We start from the raw sequence: 18,544 nt of genomic DNA on the forward strand, positions 1-18,544 counted from the left end.
CTGCTGCTGTTATCAGTAAAAGTAAACAGAACTTTTGATATGTTTGGCAAAGAAGTTTAACATGCTGCATTAACTTCAGTGATGATATCAGTCCTAACTTCATTAGATTATAATGCTACCATGATGGTTGTAAACTGAAATAACAGGGACAACATTAAAAAGAACAATGAGGAAAACACAACATTAAAAGATGAATTCACTGACCTGCTGACAGTCAGAAACAATATGCCTCCAACACAAAGTACAACATTTAACATCACAGAGAACAGAAACAGTATTAGTAAAGTATTCATACCCTTTGCCAGCCATTTTCCTCCTGTGCAGTTTGTGCTGTAGTTTTTACAAACATGATATGGTGCATAATGCATCAGGAAGAAAAGATAAAGCCATTTAATCAAAACAGGAAAAAGGAAATCTTCATTTTCAACGATGGGAAATAATAAAGTGCCAGATAAATGGCATCTGCTACAGAGTTTGTAAGATTTTTTTTTGCATATGTTTGTTAGCAGGTGAAGATATTTAAATATTGATTAGATGCATAGAAAGTGCAAGGAAATTTGGCAAATGAGAAATGATTTGGCAATAAGAGATTAACGAGGAGCTACATAGTTACTGTGTAAGTGCAAGTTTCCATGATGTGTCATGTTTGATTTCACAGCATCAATCCTTTGTTTAAAAAAAAAAAAAAAAAAATCATGCTCTTCAGTCTCCTTCCTGTTCTGAAACAAAGGCAGATTTAAGTGTGTGTTCATTATTTAGTTTGATGCAGGGTTTTAGGGATGATGCTAACTGGCACCATCCACTAAATATCCAAATGTGCTAACGTGTAGAACTGTTAGCACAAACCACAGTGAGTCTGATAAATACTGAACACACAGAACCGCCTCCACTCCCCCTGCTGAGAACCTCCTACCTCCAGATTTTACTTTGTGAAAAATTAGATGCTTTTCTATGGAACATTTTACTTTTGTTACAAATAAACAGCATGAAAATGAAAATTTAAAAAAATCTGTTGACAAAACAGCTGCATCAAAAACTGACCTCGAATGAAATCAGTGCTTCACAGAACCAAAAACTTTTTTAAAAAAATAATTGCCCTAAAAATCACTGTAGGAAAAAGAAACGTATCATGAAAGACCTTTAAAAAACCTGAAATGTTATCAACTTAAAATTGAAGCTTATATTGCTACGATACTGAAATTCTGCCATTTTGGAGATGAAAGGTTCTCAGCCGAGTGTACAGAAGATCACACGGGAGACAATATTCCTTTACTATCTGTGATCATTTTCAGTTTTTTGCCTGTGAAGCTGTTCTCTGTTCTAAACAACAACAGTCTTTATTTTAGCACAGATCATTTTTCCCCCGTCATCAGAAAGTTGCTAAAAGTCTTCCCTCCCTTCACAGGTGTTTGTTAGACAGGTACTCTGTCACTGATATGCTCCGTTAATGAATTCATAATAAAAATGTTAAATTATCTCTGAACAGCAGAGATCAATCAGAAATCATGTTCTTCTTTATTCTGTGTCTCTTAACACACTAACGTTAGCAGCCTGTGGTTAGCATGTTACAGCTACTGGATGTTAACATGCTAACGTTAAACATGTAACATTTAGAGACATGTGACGGTTAGCATGTAAACATGTTAACATCTAGTACGCAGGGCTTCATCTTCATGTTAGCTTGGGTTAGGGTTACGTGTGTTGGAGCTCGGCATGTTTTTGGTTCCAGCTGAAAGCTCTTGTTTACACTTTGATCAAATGTTTCCTGATTTATTGTAATTTGTGATAATTCGTGTATTTTATTGTGTTAAGACAAAATTAAACACCGAGCAGTTGGAGAAGTTTGTATTTTGTTGCATAGGAAAGAGGAAAACATGTTTATGTTGCTTAAAGTGTGGGAAATATATTATTCAGGTATCAGTACTGAAACTAACGGATCAGATCAGCCCTGCCTGCAGTCATGAAAGTAATAATATGAAAATGTGAAAACTACAAATGATTTCTGATTGATCATCAGTGTATAGTAATCACATGTGTACTGTGTTTGTCCTACAGACAACCTTTTAACAGTGGCATTTACCAGCCCTCCACCTCCACCACGAAGGGCTCTTTGACGGGGATCCTGCCGCTGTTGACGATCACACACTCGGTGTACGGCAGGTTCCTGTCGTTGGTGTCCTGAAGCTCGATGGTGTGAACCACAGACTGGCAGAGGAGACAGACAGAAGCAGGTAAGGACCAGTCAGCACGAATGGAAAAGATGTGTATCAGCAGGTTTTCAGGTAGGAGACCATCTGTAAGAAACTGGGCAGCTCAGATTCAAACAGAAACTTTGTTTTATTCTCTTTTAACCCTGAGATAGATTTTAACAAGCAGCTGTGTGTTATTTCGATTTCAGCAGCTCTGATGCGGCAAATCCTGGTTTTGATTCTCATCCTATTAACTGAGCTTAAAAAATAAAATATAAATATAAGTTCTTACACCAGGCTGCAGAAAATATTTCATCGTGTTAGAACAGCTTCGTTTGCAGCCACACATTTGGTTTGGTTGGAGATGGAAGCTGAGCAGGTTCAAAATTTAGCAGGTTAGTGTTGTTTTAAGGAATTAGTGCACAGGCTCTGAAAGCCTGTTTCTTCACAGATTCCAAGTCATGACAGTGATTATTTTACCAGCATTCAACAACAACAGTATCACACGGTGTAACGTAAAAAATTCTTAGCACATGGTCCATTTAAATGTGTGCAGCTTCATCACAAAGCAACTAAACAGCTAAAGCTGTGTGCACTGAATGAAGTGCCACAAGAAGCAGCTGAAAGCTCCAGTAAAGACAGAAATCCTGTTTAAAGGGGACAGGATGTCTGTGGAACTCCTCCCTCCTCGTCTTACCTTCCTCTACCTGGTCTGGACTACTTCCTGAACCGGTGGAGCACTTGAATCTATATAGCAAGCCAGCTCGAACAAGGAGCACGGGGGCCTCACCTGGATGTGTCCTTTTCCCTTCAGGAGTTTAAACTGTGTGAATCAACTGTAAGTTCAGTTTGTTTGGTTCAGAATGAGTTGAGTAACTTTGCTCATCTGTCTTCAGTCATTTCTGGAACCAGACTCTGCTTAAGAAAGCAGCATTTATCCAGTAATATCCTATGTCTTACTTGTTATTCAGTAAAAAAAAAAAAACATTACAGCACATTTAGACCTATTCCTCTGTTTTTCAAACAGCCACATGCAGCAGCTCTGTGGAGACAGAGACCCACCATCCCATCCAGGACTTTTCCAAAAACCACGTGTTTCCCGTCCAGCCACGGTGCTTTGGCAGCCAGGATGAAGAACTGCGACCCGTTGGTGTCTGGACCGGCGTTTGCCATGCTCACCTGGTACAAACACAAGCACACACACACACAAGTTCATACATCACTTAACAGTTTTGAGAAGACTGATCTGATCCTCTCATCAAAACTGAAAACACACTCTGGCTCATAATTCCTTACTGAAGAGTGGGAGGTGCAGGTTAGGGTCCTGACAGACGTAGCAGTGGAAACACTGATGAGTGTGCACTCACCCAGCCTGCTCCTAAATGCTTCAGTTTGAAGTTTTCATCTGCAAACGTCGTCCCATAGATGCTGTGACCTGGAGAAAGAGTTTGATCATTTTCAGACGCTGACAGAAGGAAAACCTAAAACAATAACCGGTCTCCTTAGCGCGGGGGTGTGTGTGGGTGTGTGTGTGTGGGTGCGTGTGTGTGTGTGGTTAACATGACTGTTAACCTGCATACAAACTACTGGACTGATTTTTATGGCACAACTGGGCCTTGAACAGCAGCTAATGTGCTGGAGAGGGTTGTGAGTTTACTGGGTTTGTTTGTTTACTCACGGTTTAGCGACAGTGTGAATGTTTGGATTGTATTTACGTTTTTCCACCGTGAAAATGTGTCATGCTTGGAATAGTGAGTAAGCGAAATGAATCCAGCAGTTGCCGTTCTCCGTGGATGAGAACCTTTCAGGCCCACGCAGAGTGACTTTGACATCATAAGATTTTGGGTGAACTGCTCCTTTAGGTGTACGTTCCTACCTCCAGTCCCGTCCCCAGCGGTGAAGTCTCCTCCCTGGATCATGAAGTCTTTGATCACTCTGTGGAATTTGGTCCCTTTGTATCCGTAACCTTTCTGTAAACACACGTTAACACGTAACACTCAAAATAAGACAAAAAAAAAAGTGAAACAGAACACGTGAAACACGTGAAACAGGTTTCACAGCACAATGTGGAGACGAACCTTGTGTGTGTGTTGTGTTGGATTTGTGTGTTTGCACGTTGTATATAATATATTCATTTTTTTAATGATTAGATACCTAAATCACTAAAGACTATATGTGTTAATGAATACAACGTGTGTGTGTGTATGTTTATATACACCATCACCTTACCTCTCCGGTTGCCAGGGCAACAAAGTTATTGACAGTAAGAGGGACGACCTCTCCAAACAACCCAATGACGATCCGCCCCACTTCATGACCCGCCACTGTGATGTCAAAAAACACCTGGACGCACACACACACACACACACACACACACACAGTAACACTATCAGTCACACGTGTACAGTAACTTACAACTATTTCCACAGTCGCGTTTTTATGTTGACGTCACCTGATGACAACTGAACCACATCCGTGTGTTAGCATGTGTGTGTGTGTGTGTGTGTGTGTGTGTGTGTGTGTGTGTGTGTAAGATGCAGGCGAAAGCCTTAGAAAAAGCTCAGTAAGTGGACCTTGAGTTAGATTGTTGTTGTTTTCAAGGTCAAGCATGAACTTTGACCCCTGATTTTTAAACAGGTAACTGGACTGGTAATCAGCTGATGCACAGGACGGGGGGAAATAACGCAGTCATCAGGATAAACGCAAAATCATGTGAATCCTGTTCATTACAGTCGTGTTTCCACATCATAAACATGGATATTAGACGCGTATAAAACGTGTAAACAATAACAAATCGTTGTCTGTAACCAGCTGAACGTGAAGCCTGATCACGCTGCAAACTGCTGACACAGATGTGACTACAGATGTGACACAAGACGCGTTAAAGTTTCCCGTAATTTCACATAAAGTCGCGCGTCTTCGCTCCTTATGATCCGGATAAAAGCAGCTTTGACAGGCTGCGCGCGCTCCCGCGGACCGTTACCGGACACGGGCACACCGGCCACGTCGTCTCTCCGTTTCTCTGTATGTGCGTTTGTGTCTGAGCGTGCGCGTGCGTAAATGCGTGCACACTCGTGCCGCATACCCGTTATGATCCGGGCTCCGGCGGCGCGCACAGCCGCTCGCCACGAGAAGAAGCCGATGGCGCACAGAGACGCAACATGCAAATAAATGCGGCAAATACCATCACCCACCTTCTCGGTGACTTTCGGTCCTGTCCATGAAGCCGCGCCGGACCCCGTCTGCAGACAGGCGGCAGAGAGGAAGAGGAGAGCGGGTAGGATCCTCCGGAGCTCCATCTTTTCCCGGAGAGAGCAGCAGGCCCCTGCTGGGAGTCACGGCGAGGGGGTGGGGGGGTGTGTAGAGAAAGAAGAAATCACAGCGTGTCACAGCTGGGAGGCTGGCCGGGAAACAGCGCTCCCAACCCGGCTACATCACATGGCCACTCCTCCCTGTGGGCTGAGTCTGGATCAGAGCTCCGCCCACTGAGGAGAGGAGAGGAAACAAGGAGAGAGAGGGTGGAGGAGAAGTGAAGAAAGGAAACAAGAAAGAGAGAGTGGGGAGATGAGAGGAGAGGAAACAAGGAGAGAGAGGGTGGAGGAGAAGTGAAGAAAGGAAACAAGAAAGAGAGAGTGGGGAGATGAGAGGAGAGGAAACAAGGAGAGAGAGGGTGGAGGAGAAGAGAGGAAAGGAAACAAGGAGAGAGAGGGGATGAGATGAGGGGAAAGAAGAAGAGAGGAAATGAGGTGACAAGGAAAGGAAGGTGATGGGGAAAGGATAAAAGGACAGAAAAGGAGAGATGAGGACAGGACAATAAGAGACACATGAAATGTTGAACTGAAAGGGTTTGTCCCTCTCGTCCTTTGTTCCATGGAAAAGAAAGAAAGACTCACTGGAAACAACTGAAGTCAGTGGTCCAACTTATGGGTTGAGGTCCTCTAAGCGGATTTGTCATAAATGTGAGGGAGTCATGAGACGGAAGTCACATCCCTGTGTGTTTGATTGTTGTAGGAACGAGCAGAGTCACACCTGGAGGTTTTCTTCCAGGTACAGTAAAAACAAAAGGTTAACGAGGTTCCCACGGTTACATCAACAGCTGTTGGTGCTGCAGTATGAACACGTGAGCACAGCAGACTGAGACAACACATCAGCATCTGCACGACCACCAACACCAGCGAAATGAAAAGTTTAGAAATGTAGAAATTTGAAAAATAAAATATTTTTATTGAATTTGAATTATTATATTTTCTACAGGTTTTATGTAAGTAAGACGCTTCCTTCAAAGAAATTCCTTTGAAATTCATCATCTCTGTTTTCCTGATGACGCTGTCAGTTTAGATTTTCTCCAGGAAATTCACAGAGTTGTTTGTATCCAACATGAAAGTCTTAGTGCTTTTTCTACTGAGTTCTGATGGAAAAAACACTGGATCCAAAGATACTGGAATCAGCCTAAAAATAAACCTGTAATTTCTGAACTGTGGAAAGAAAATTTCCACACAAATTCAGAGAACATACAATCCTGCTCCTCTCCAAACAAAGGAATCCAATATAGGTGAGAATAGAATATTTTTTCAAATCTTAATATAAGAAGGTTATATATGTATGAATAATGTGTATGTAATATAAAGTGCAAAATAATAAAACATAGCTTCTGTCCTGTAATCGAAACAGGAAAAAATGATCCCACAGCTCTGAGGAGTTCAATATTTTTGTCATGATTGACAAACAGATGCATTTTCCAGCATGCAGAGATCAATAATCAGCTGCAGCAGTTAGTTTTTAACAGTAAACGTAGGAATAATTACGTCCATACAACCGAGTATTACAGCTCTTAAACACTTTAGTACATTAAAAACACCTCGGCTCAGCTCGGCTTCAGCTGCAGGAAATACAGCTGAAAAAGAGAATATAAGTCCCTGCTGAATACACGTCTATAGAGATGAATTATAATGGTCAGCCTGCCGTGACCTTAACACCACAGCCGGGACACACACACACACACACACACGGTTATCGGTCTCCTGTCAAAGCGGCCCGTCCATTCGTCTTTTCTTCCCGCCATCTGCTGAATTAATTAAGCAGAAATGTAAACGTTTTAATTGAATGTCAAAGCAGGACCTTAACAACATGCTCCTATGTAAATGAAAGTGACACCATTTAAACCTGTATATTTATATATCCCAAGGTTACAGGAGAGCTGTGTGTGTGTGTGTGTGTGTGTGTGTGTGTGTGTGTGTGTGTGTGTGTGTGTGTGTGTGTGTGTGTGTGTGTGTGTGTGTGTGTGTGTGTGTGTGCTGCAGCCTGTAAATGAACAGGGGAAATGCAAACGTTTTAATTGAATTACCGTCAGTTGTGCGCTAACTAACCCTCATGGATTTAAACCAATAAGGGCTCATTTATCCAGGTGTTGAAACGAACCCTTTAAACCTCCTTAAATTTCAAGTTAAAGGCCCCGTCACTTGTTTATGACCGTATAAATCACAGGTATATAGAAACACATGATTGTAATGAGAGAGTTTGGCCTGTAAATCAGGATTTCTGTGTGTTTATCAGCTGCTCTGAATTGAAGTGATCTCTCTGTTTTTACAAACATCACTGATGTAAACAAACAGCTTTGACCGGGCTCAGTCCAAACGCCGGCGGGAGCTGTGGAGCAGCCATCTTTTGTGCAATAATTTTGTACTTTTCTGCCAATGTGCATCACAAACCCAGTGAAATCAAAACCACCTCACGGCCCAGAGCTGTTCCTGGGGCCTCGGTGTGAGCTGCGTGTGCTGAACTGAGTTGGGTTAAGGTGTCACCTGGTGCGAGTCCCTCTGTTAAAACCCCTCTTTGTAGTGACGGAGTGACATTGAGAGCCACATCCAGGCCTCGTTTTGAATGATTTTGCCTGCACTTTAATTTACAGATTGTTCGTCATTCATGTGAATTTGACCTTTGGACTGTGCGGTTGTGTTGATTCATGTTTACGATTGTTCTGAGCTGAACAGACTCATTAAGGCCTCGTAAATCTTTCACTCATCTTGAAACATCTTCAACACGTGCAGACATGACTTCGCATCCGTTCACCACTCATCGCGCCTTTTTATTCAGCTGTGTCGTTCAGTCTGAACACAGTGAACACACAGTCTGAACATACAGTGAACACACATTCTGAACATACAGTGAACACACTAACATGCTGATGTTTAGCAGGTAGAATGTTTCCATGTTCTCATCTTGAACGGTTGAACATGGTTAGAAGATCCAGTTGATTCAGGTTTAGCTGCGTGTACCAGTGATGGTTCTGTTTAAAACCATTTCTTATCTCTGTTTTTTCTCTGTGGTGTGTAGTTTTCACTGATATTTACCTTTTGTCTTTTATCTTTTACTAAACCAGGATTTAAATTTGAGCCGTGCTGCTCAGCTGAGGTTTGTTCTGTGCGTTTTCAGCCTTTTGGTGGACGATGGTCTCAGTTTAAATTCCTTCTTGTTGGTGTTGAAGCTGCTCCGAGTGGAAACAGCAGCTCTGCAGTGTTCTCACATGCAGGAATACACAGCTTTGCTAAATGAACTCTTGTTAATATTGTGTTTTTTCTTTTCCTGCAGCCGTCTTAATAATTAGCTTTTGTTGTAGAAAATGATGAATTTGGGCAGTTAATTTATTGATCGTCCGGCTCCTCCGATGTGCTTTGCTTTAGAAAGCCATTAATCAATGGATGAAAACACCTAATTCTCCTCCTGCTCTGCTTTTCTCTTTTTTTCTTTTCTTTCTGTCTCACACTGAGGAGCCTAAGCCACAATATGGAACATAACTGGAGCTTTGGACTAATAATGAAGGTGATGAAGTGGAAAACTAATCGTTTATGTACATTCAGAACAAGTGGACTCATGCATAAATCATTTTGTTTTATCTGTTTTAAAAAAAAAAGTCACAGTTATGATAAAAACGCAGATTACAGCTTCAAAGATGCGACATCAACAAAAATGATGCAGAGTTCATTCGTTTTTCAGTTATGTGTTAATACGAATCCACATTTGGAGCTTTTCTCCTGGTCATTTGAATTGCGTACAGATGCCTTTAATATGATTTTAGCAGTCAAATCAGACCAGTAGAATCAAAGCTTACCCTCACTTCAGTTCAGCTGACCAGCATCTCATTTTATTTCACCAAATAACTGAATTTATCAAGCAAATAATTAATATTTCTGTTTCAGTGTCTCAGGAAAAGGACGTTGATGTTGTTAGTGTTCTGTCCACAGTTTAAATCTTGAGCTGAAATACTGAACATGTAAGTGGAACGTTTAGATGCTGTTTAGTGCATAAAGATGAGAGATCTTTCTTAGAAAATCGTTTTGTTTCATTTCAGGAGAAAATTTCATGTTTGACTCTTAAGACAACAAAACCTTCATGTAAAGGACTTTTGATGAGACTCCAGTGATCGGGCAGCACAATTAAAACTCCACCTGAAGAATAATTTCATGCTTCGTGGCCTTTGCTTTCTTATCACATCTAAATACATTAACTATAATGCCACAGGACAAATTTCACAAAAATACAGATAATAAAATGAAACCAGATCAAATAAAGTGAGATCACATGCAGGTGAATCTGGAAGGAGGTTTGCAGAACCGACATGTTTAATACTGATTTAGAAAATGTCCTGAATACAAGAGCAGTATGTAAAAATATCCTTTTATAGCCATGTTAGCAACACATTTTTCTGTTGGCCTGTCTGCCATTCTATAGCTTATTATGTCAAGGTTGCAAAAAAAGTGAAGCTAAACATGGTCTCATTACTGTCGTTTCCTGTCTCACCTTCCATATGTTTCTGCTTCTTTATTCAGAAAAACACATCAGCTCCAAATCAAAGTAAGTTAGAGACATTTTAAAGTTTATTCCCGTAGAGAAAAATGTGAAAACCTGCAGAAACACAACAAATGCAGCTGCCATGTTTTTCTTTTTCTGTGAAGTCGATCAGTAAGACCTGTGTTTGGGTTCAGCTTGTGCCCAGTAACCAAAAAACTGTGAGAGTTGGTAGATTTATCACTTATCCTCTGTCAGCGAGTGTCTTCATTATTTTGTCCCAGTAGAGATGAAGGCAGCCGCCCGGAAACATTTCTCTTTAAATCTACAAGTTATGGTGATTCCAGAGAAGTGACTGTCGGTGTATTATCCAGGAATGACTAACAGCTAATTCCTCAGACAGTTACTAAAAAAGGAGTTGAACATGTATAAGTGGGCCGGGAACCCATTCAACTTCCTTTAATGTCAAACCTATCCTTGTTTCGTCCACAGTCATAAACTTGTCGTATGAATCATAAAAGGGACATTTTTTGACAATGACTTTGTAAATAAGTGAAAAATGTCATGAGAGTGGGTTCAAAGTTTTCCAACACCTTTTAAAGACTTCACTGAAGTTACATCAAACTCAGAGACTTTTCTGTGAAAAAAATAAAGCTTTGATTACCTACCAGGGATTCGAACTACCAACTCTGTGGTACTGGCTACCATCGACCCTGAATTTGTGCTTCAGCCAATCAGATGGCCTGTTGTTGCTCCACATTCCTCAGCGCTGAAAAAGTCGCTTTAAGCCGACAAGAGTTCATTTTCAGACGCTTATGTTTGTGTTTTTGTTCGTTATCAATCCACCAGAGGTCCCGAGGATGACAAATGGGTCCTGTCAGGGCGACGCCAGTCATAACAACACACACACTCACACACACACACTTATGTTTTCAGGCATTTAGCTGATGTTCTTATCCACAGCAGCTTACAATGACTGATGGACTGATGTACACACACATATTGTATGCTTTACGTGTGTGTGTGTGTGTGTGTGTGTGTGTGTGTGTGTGTGAGTGTGTGTGTCTGTGTCTGTGTCTGTGTCTGTGTGGCAGAGGGGTGGGAAAACTCGGGGTCGTGGATAACAAGTCAGACCCAGAAACACAATGAGCTCGGCTGCAATCTGTCTTATCTACACACACACACACACACACACACACGCTCACACACACAGACTACACCCATTGAATTAAAGAGAAAGTGAGAGTTGGAGGTCAGTTTACAGCGGGATGACCACCTACAAGAACAATAGTAATTAATGTAGTAGTAGTAATAATAATAGGAATTAATATATAGTAATGATACAAATTATTATTACAAATAATAGTAATAATAATACTAATTATTATTGTTGTTATTATTATTTTTGATGTGTTTTGTTGTGTAAAGTAGATAAACAGTCTGAAGGTTCTTCAGAAGACGAGTGAATGGTTCTTACTCTACCTCTCGTAGTCGGGGGGATAATATCTCTGTGAACCAATTGTCCTGTTAGCCAATAAACTAGCTAAGTGACAGTTAGAAAACTAGCTAGCTTTGAGAGCTCTTTTCCTGTTTACAGTGGCTCTAATTAATTAACTGATGTACAGGAAACATTATGTGAAGAGCGAATAAACGACCCTGTACACGGAGAACTGCTGCTGTGGCTGATTGACTGACTGGTGTTAGCATATCCGTGGCTTATGAGTGTGTTAGCAGTTAGCATGCTAGCTACAGTAAGTTACCAACCTAGCCTAGCCTTGGAACTGTCCAACCCAACCAACATGGAACACATGGGAACAAAAAGAGCATTAAGTGGGGCCTTCTCTGTCCCCTGGGAATTACGTTTATATATTACTAAATCATTTTCTCAGTTAAGTTCCAGTGACAAATGTAGTCGATGCCTGGATTACGTTCAGAGGCAATGTTTCTTTTTGAATTGACGAAGGACTACGCCATGACACCGGCGTCGCTGGGAGGCGGTGGGTGGGTGTGGTGGAAGACAGACTTCCACAGTTTAGGACTATGATACCAGAGACCGGGTTCACATCCAGAGTCCCGTCTGTGGTTTAGGTGACAAAGACACTTTGCTTAAGGTTTGGGAAAGGTTGTGAGCTCTGATGTCTCTGAACCCGGTTACAGCAAGTATGTATGAGTCTGTCATCACCTGTTCTGACAGAGTCCATCTCAAGAGATGAAATACTGTGAAATAGTCTGATCTGGGGATTTTTTTTTTTTTTTGGATGATTAAAATTTCAGCTGGATGCTGGAGATCACTGTTCACATCCTGTCTTTACCAACAGCCAGTGTTGGTTTCCTTTAACTGTTATTACCTCTGTTCTCTAACCTTAGCCAAACAGCTCTTGTGACCTAAACTTGACCAAACTGTGAGCAGAGCGGCGGCTGATCAGGACACGTTCTTGTTGGCAGCGTCTTCTCTCAGCAGAAAAGTGCAAACCTGACATTTGATGTGAAAAAGTTTCACCGGCAGTTTCTCTCACATGAATTTGTTTGTTCACATCACGACTTCCTGACAGATACAGGGTACAGTTAGCTCCTGTTTCCATGTGGGTCAGTCACGACGGTGTGGAGGGGCAGTGCTTCTAGTCTTTGGGATATGCAGAGATCAATAGGAAGGATAAAATTCAAACGAAGATCAAACACTTAAGAAGAAGTCAGCTGAACTTTCCAGGCCGGCCATCCTCGAGTTTCTGCTGTGGCGGAGACACACAGAGATTTACACGTAGCCCATGTCTCTCTGAGCATATAAACATTTGTACTTAGTGTCAATAAAGATCATTTGAATTGAATTGAACTAAGTGGAATCTGGAGAAAAAGAGACAGTAAATAAGCGAGGGATGGGGGAGAGAAAAAGAGAAACAGAAAAACCAAGGGAAGAGAGAGTGAGAGAATGGACAGAGTTTGAATATAAAAGAAAAGTGTGAGAATGGAGAGAGAAATAAATAGAGGGGGTGAGAGACTATAGGAGATAAGGGAGAGAGAGAGGGGGGAGGGGAGAGGGCAAGTGAATGGAAACGGTGAGTGAGGTAGACGGGCAGGGGGAGAGGCAGAGAGGCAGAGGGAGAGAGAGGGGCTTGTTCAGCAGCCGCTCCGGTAGTTTTGGCTCCAGAGACTCGCAGGACGCAGCGAACTGTCCCGGCTCCCCTCGATGGTTCACCGCAGCCCGGAGGAGGGACAAACCTTCCACCGCTGCCCGGAAATCAGCGCCCAGGAGCCGCTCACACATTGACAGCAGTAAGCCTCTTCCGAGCTTCAACAACTTTAACATTAAAAAAGAAAAACAAAAAATTAAAAAAAAAAAAAAAAAACATCCCGGGAAACTCCGGGGCGTCTCTACCCGCCCACCGCTGCCTCTGTTCGGCCACGGACAACACGCCGGACCGCTGATGTGACTTGGGACTTATCCGGACCATCTGTTTATTTGTTCTGATGAAGCTTTTACTCTCTGCCTGGTTTACATTGACAAGTAATCAGAAGTGTGCGTGAGTGTGCGCGCGCTTTTATTGCTTTTATTTGGAGCTTTTTGCGCGTGGCGTGCGTAAAACCCGCGCTGCAAACAACCATCGGAGTCCGAGAGAGCGCAGCAGAGCGGGGCTGCAGCGGAGGGTCAGCCAGGCTGAAGTCAGTTTACACTGAGGGTTTTATTGGCTGAAGAGTTTATACACAGTTTATGAGTCAGGGATGGACTTTTAAATCCGCTTTTACTCTCAGACAGAGACTTTACCTTTGTATGTATGCGAAGAAAAAATGGATTAAAAATACTTTAAAGATTAAATAGATTCCTCAGACGACGAGGCTAAAAAGTGCAGATGATTTTTTTTTCTTTGCCTGAAAATATCTTAGATTTCTGATTTGGTTGGTGACTTCGATGACTTCTCTCAGTCAATGTTTGTTATATTTTACTGCTTTTATTCTGTTTTAGCAGTGGAGTGAGGACATTTCTGCTAATGAGAACAGAACTAACCCACAAACATAAAACATCTGTGAAGCTGATCTCCACACTAACCGTTTTTTAATAGAAGCACAAGAGCTGATGATCAACTTTCTCCTCGGCACAGTGGAATCTGTATTTTCTCTTAAAACAGCAGAGAACGGCTGCAGGCTGAAACAGTGGAGCGAATAAACTGCTCAGGATCATCTGAAACACCTGAAACTGAAATTTGCTGCTAACAGATGAACGTCTGAGTCCCTTAGATCTAATTATTACCATAAATGACAGTTTAAAGGAGGGAAGCCATTTGGAATCAGACTCAGCTAAACACTTAAATTATAAATTCAATAGAGATGAAAAAAAAAGTATTTTAGGATCAATTTAAAATGTAATTTTAAAGAATATCTCGTTATTAGATGTGCTTCTTTGATGAAAAGGCTTTGGTGTAGACTCAGTTTGGAACACTGTCCTTTTTTAGTCTGCACTTTACATCTAAAACTAAATGTTTGAAAAACATGTAAATGTCTATTAAATAATTGTGATTTTACATTTTTTATAATCGACTTAAAGTGTAAAATGGAAAAATTTGAAAAATTGATTGATGGAAAAAGAAGCGATGAAGATGAAACACAGGTTATGAATCAGTGAATCAGCGTGAGCTCAGGTGCAGTTTGGCTCAGCTAAACACCAGAAATGAAAGTTTAATGTGAGCGATAAGGCTGATTTCTGTCTTTGATTTGTGATTATAATCAATTATTGTACCATTCGAGTAAATTTAATTCAAACACACTTTGAAATGTGTTTGGTTTTGAGACCTGGTCTCAGTTAAATGTCTGAAAAGTGATTTTAATTCAGAAATCTGGTGATTATTGTGACATCAGGGTGTTTTTTTCTGAAATGTGGTCAATGTCTCTCATGGAAACTAAAAGGACATGTCCTAAATGTGACTCAGCTTGGATGGAAATTTTCAGCGTGCCATGAGGAGCTGTCTCTGACACAGGTGTTGTGCGTGTTGTGTTTGGGTTTAACTCTCTGACCCTGTGTGTGTCCCCTACATGCCCACATCCTGCCCCGACCGCTTGAATGTTTCTGTGTGTGATTTGATGCCGATGATTGACACCTCCTCCTCTCTGATGTTTCCTCCCAGCAGCTGGTGGGCAGCCATGCTGAAGCCGGGCGACCCGAGCGGCTCGGCCTTCCTGAAGGTGGATCCGTCCTACCTGCAGCACTGGCAGCAGCTCTTCCCTCAGGCTCAGCTGAAGGGTCCTCTGGCCCCGCCGCCGCCTCCACCTGACCGCCTCACCATCCCTGTGGACAGCCTGCGGCCATCCCGCCTGCACAGCCACCTCCTGGCATCTACACACTGCACCTCCTCCTCATCGTCCTCTTCTTCTACATCCTCCTCAGCAGCTCATTCTTCAGCAGCAGCAGCGGCGGCGGCGGCGGCAGCAGCAGCTCTCACCCCGTCTTCCTCCATCCCCATTTCCGCCTCCGCAGGGCTCTCACAGCTGCCCGTGCCCCAGCAGATCGCACTCTTTGGCCAGGCGTTGGCTCCGGTGTGTGCCGGGCCTGCAGGTCCTGGAGGAGGAGGAGGACCAGGAGGAGGTGGAGGAGGAGATCTGGTGGTTGTTGTCCCCCCGGAGAACCAGCAGGGTCACAACCCAGCAGCGGGGCTCCTCCATCAGGCCAAAGAGCAGAGCTGTGGGGGGGTGGGGGTGGTGTCGTCCAGCGTAAAGAGCAGCAGCAGTGGAGGCGGCGAGGAGGGTGGGAAAGGAGCAACGACAAGGTTCAAACTGACGTCGGAGGAGCTGGACTACTACCTGTACGGACAGCAGAGGATGGAGATCATCCCGCTGAGCAACCACACAGGAGAGCTCAACAACCGTACGTACACACACACACACACACACACACACACACACACACACACACACACACACACACACACTCTGAGGTTGTGATTTCATACCTGTAATTAGAAAACGGTGAGGTGTGTTCTGAGGTTGTGTTTAACATACATGCAGTTTAACAAGTCTGTGGTTTTCATGCTGGAGCACAGAGTGTGTGTGTGTGTGTGTGTGTGTGTGTGTGTGTGTGTCTGTGTGTGTGTGTGTGTGTGTGTGTGTGTGTGTGTGTGTGTGTGTGTGTGTGTGTGTGATGCTCAGCGAGGATTTTTGCAGTTTCTGCCGTTTTCACTGTTTTATGCTATTTTTCATATCATTTTCATAGAATATTGTTATAATAGTTTTCGATAAATTTCCAATTATGTTGTTGTTTAAACTTTCTAATAATCAATAATAACTTTAGAGTAATTTAATCATTGCTGGTGCATATTTCTGTAGTTATTCTTCAGTCTCTGCTCAGGCCTTGTGTGTGTTCGGTGCTGAACAGTGACTTTATTCAGCTGCAGTCAGTCTCTTATACATTACTGAATTTTGTAAATATCATGAGAAAATTTCTAATTATTTTCTGAGTGTTTTAACATTTTCACAGGCTCACTTAAGCCTCCCTCTTATATATATATATATTTTGTTCACTTGTTTCACGTGTTATCAGTGCTTTTTAAAATACTTCCATAATATAAAGCTCCACATAATTAGTGTCAGGCCTTAACTGCAGTTAAACATTTATTTAAAATCAGTGATGAAATTAATAAATAAGAGAAAGTCAGTGGGAAATTCATTGTTAATTAAAATTGAATAATCTACTCAAATATTCATTTGAGTAAATTATTCCCACTTTAAGACAAACTTCCATCTATTCCCTAATTTCCATCAGGTTAAAATCTGATACACTTCAATCTATAATACATTTATTTAGTCAATAAAATGTAGTAAACCTGTTGCTTTAATTTCTAAAGACATGAAACTCTTTATTAAACGAATGTAATATTTTGCTTTATCACTGTAGTTTGAGAAAAACGCCTTAAAGAGTGTGTGAGATGTTACAGTTGGTTTGACAGCTGCTGTGCTGGACAGTAGGAGCTGGAGGGGAGGAGGAAGAGGAGGGTCAGAGGTCAGAGGTCAGCAGCCTGGCCGGGGTTCAAACCCTCAGACAGCAGCAGCAGGCCTGCAGCTCCGAGTTAATATTAACCAGACTTCATTCAGATTTTTATGGAAATAGGTGTTGTTGTTTTTCTGCGTCTGTTTTCTTCACCCGCTCGTTTTTACTGTGATGTTCGGTTTGGGTTTTTGTGATGTGCGCGCGCGCTGATGATTAATCTCACTTAACCTCCAATCAACGCGATCGATTAATTGCATATTAGTTTTATTTCAGGAGAGTTTTTTTTCTTTTCGCCCAGGAGGGAAAAAAATCAGAGGCATCACGAGAGGAGCAGAGTTTTTCTTTTTCTTATTTTAAAATCGACTTGATAAGTTAAATAACTTTCATCAGCCGATTAATCACAAAACTTCATTTTTATTCCGCGTGAACTGATCAAACTCCTTTGAAATCTGCTGTGTGTGTGTGTGTGTGTGTGTCTGTGTCTGTGTGTGTGTGGACAGATATTGACAGAGCGCCGTCGTGCGTAAAACACACACACACACACACACACACACCGCCGTTTTGCTTAAAAACTCCTTAGTCGCAGAGGTGCGTTTCATCTGTAAAGTCGGAGCGTCCCGTGAGACCGTGAACCCCGTTTGTCCGGTGTAACACACACACACACTCAGTCAGCTTCTCCGTTTCCCGCTGCGCACGTGGAGACCAAAGTGAAGTCTCGTGCTCGTCTGGACGTTTTAAATTAAGGTGGAAATTTGGTGCCGTTGTCCCTGTGACTCCCCCGGCGCGGATTCACCCGCTGCTTTTATTTTTGCCGCCGTAATATCTCAGAACATTTCATTTCTGCTGCTGTGGTCCTTTGCTTTTATTTTCCAGAGAACAGCTGTATCTTAAATCCTATAACACCTGAGAGATCTGCCGTGTAATCTGAATAATAATATTATATAATAACATAATATATAATAACATATAATGATCGTTTTTACCCGGGGCCTGAATGTTTGATTATTTTATTTTATTTTATTTTATTTTATTTTATTTTATTTTATTTTATTTAGTTTAGTTTAGTTTAGTTTAGTTTAGTTTCTAACAGACTATCACCATAATGTTTCTTTTCTGTATTCAGGGATTTTTTATTTATTTTTATTTTTATTTTTAATGTGTAATCATGACTTTAATATTTCTGTCGTTAAATAGTTGCCCGGTGTGTCTGCTCTGGGTTTTTTCCTATGATATAACCAGGTCACTTGATTGTGTTGCACCTCGGACAACCGGTTTTATTTATTTATTTGTCTCAATAATCTTTTCAGACTTTAATAACCTGTATTATAGAAATATTAGAATATGGTCGTGCTGATAAATCGTTTCCTCTGATGAGTGTGTGTGTGTGTGTGTGTGTGTGTGTGTGTTTCCGTGGTGTTGGACCTTCGCGGTGACCGTGGCTCAGTTAAAGTTGTAGTTTGTGTCGCTCAGGTTTGTTCAGCATTGATGAAGCTCTAACTGATCTTCACCTGTGTGAACTGACAGGTTGTCTGTGGCGCGTCATGTGTCCGGTGTGTGTTTGTGCGTCCACGGTGGAGACACCGAGGCGTTAACGCTCCCG

At 41.9% G+C, this 18,544-nt stretch overlaps 2 protein-coding genes across 5 annotated transcripts in view; one reads left to right on the forward strand and one right to left on the reverse strand.

Moving 5' to 3' along the window:
• Window positions 1–692: 692 nt before the first annotated feature.
• On the reverse strand, window positions 693–5,542 carry LOC121184592 (peptidyl-prolyl cis-trans isomerase C). The gene is made up of 6 exons (XM_041042375.1): window positions 5,384–5,542; window positions 4,419–4,532; window positions 4,066–4,159; window positions 3,557–3,624; window positions 3,252–3,368; window positions 693–2,205 (listed from the first exon to the last, which is right to left on the reverse strand). Exons 1-6 carry the CDS (start codon window positions 5,486–5,488, stop codon window positions 2,077–2,079), a joined length of 627 nt encoding a protein of 208 aa, XP_040898309.1. The 5' UTR covers window positions 5,489–5,542; the 3' UTR covers window positions 693–2,076.
• Window positions 3,272–18,544, forward strand: part of prdm6 (PR domain containing 6) — an 81,772-nt gene continuing 66,499 nt past the window's right edge. For 2 of the 4 annotated variants that reach the window (XM_041042371.1, XM_041042374.1), the window contains exons 1-2: window positions 3,272–3,371; window positions 15,089–15,825. In XM_041042371.1, the coding sequence (XP_040898305.1) occupies window positions 3,319–3,371; window positions 15,089–15,825 (790 nt within the window). In that variant the 5' untranslated portion in view covers window positions 3,272–3,318. Of the gene's footprint in view, window positions 3,372–13,122; window positions 13,245–15,088; window positions 15,826–18,544 lie in introns of those variants that run through there. The other 2 variants (XM_041042372.1, XM_041042373.1) reach the window with 2 other exon arrangements.

This window comes from Toxotes jaculatrix, chromosome 7, assembly GCF_017976425.1.
Source record: "Toxotes jaculatrix isolate fToxJac2 chromosome 7, fToxJac2.pri, whole genome shotgun sequence".
NCBI lineage: Eukaryota > Metazoa > Chordata > Actinopteri > Toxotidae > Toxotes > Toxotes jaculatrix.

Excerpts from the sequence above, each read along its gene's own strand:
- LOC121184592 (XM_041042375.1), bottom strand. The coding sequence starts at position 5,488 with ATGGAGCTCCGGAGGATCCTACCCGCTCTCCTCTTCCTCTCTGCCGCC. Across the intron at positions 4,533-5,383 it reads GACCGAAAGTCACCGAGAAG|GTGTTTTTTGACATCACAGT; the intron begins GTGGGTGATGGT and ends GTGTGCGTCCAG. Across the intron at positions 2,206-3,251 it reads GAAAAGTCCTGGATGGGATG|TCTGTGGTTCACACCATCGA; the intron begins GTGGGTCTCTGT and ends CTCCTCTGCCAG.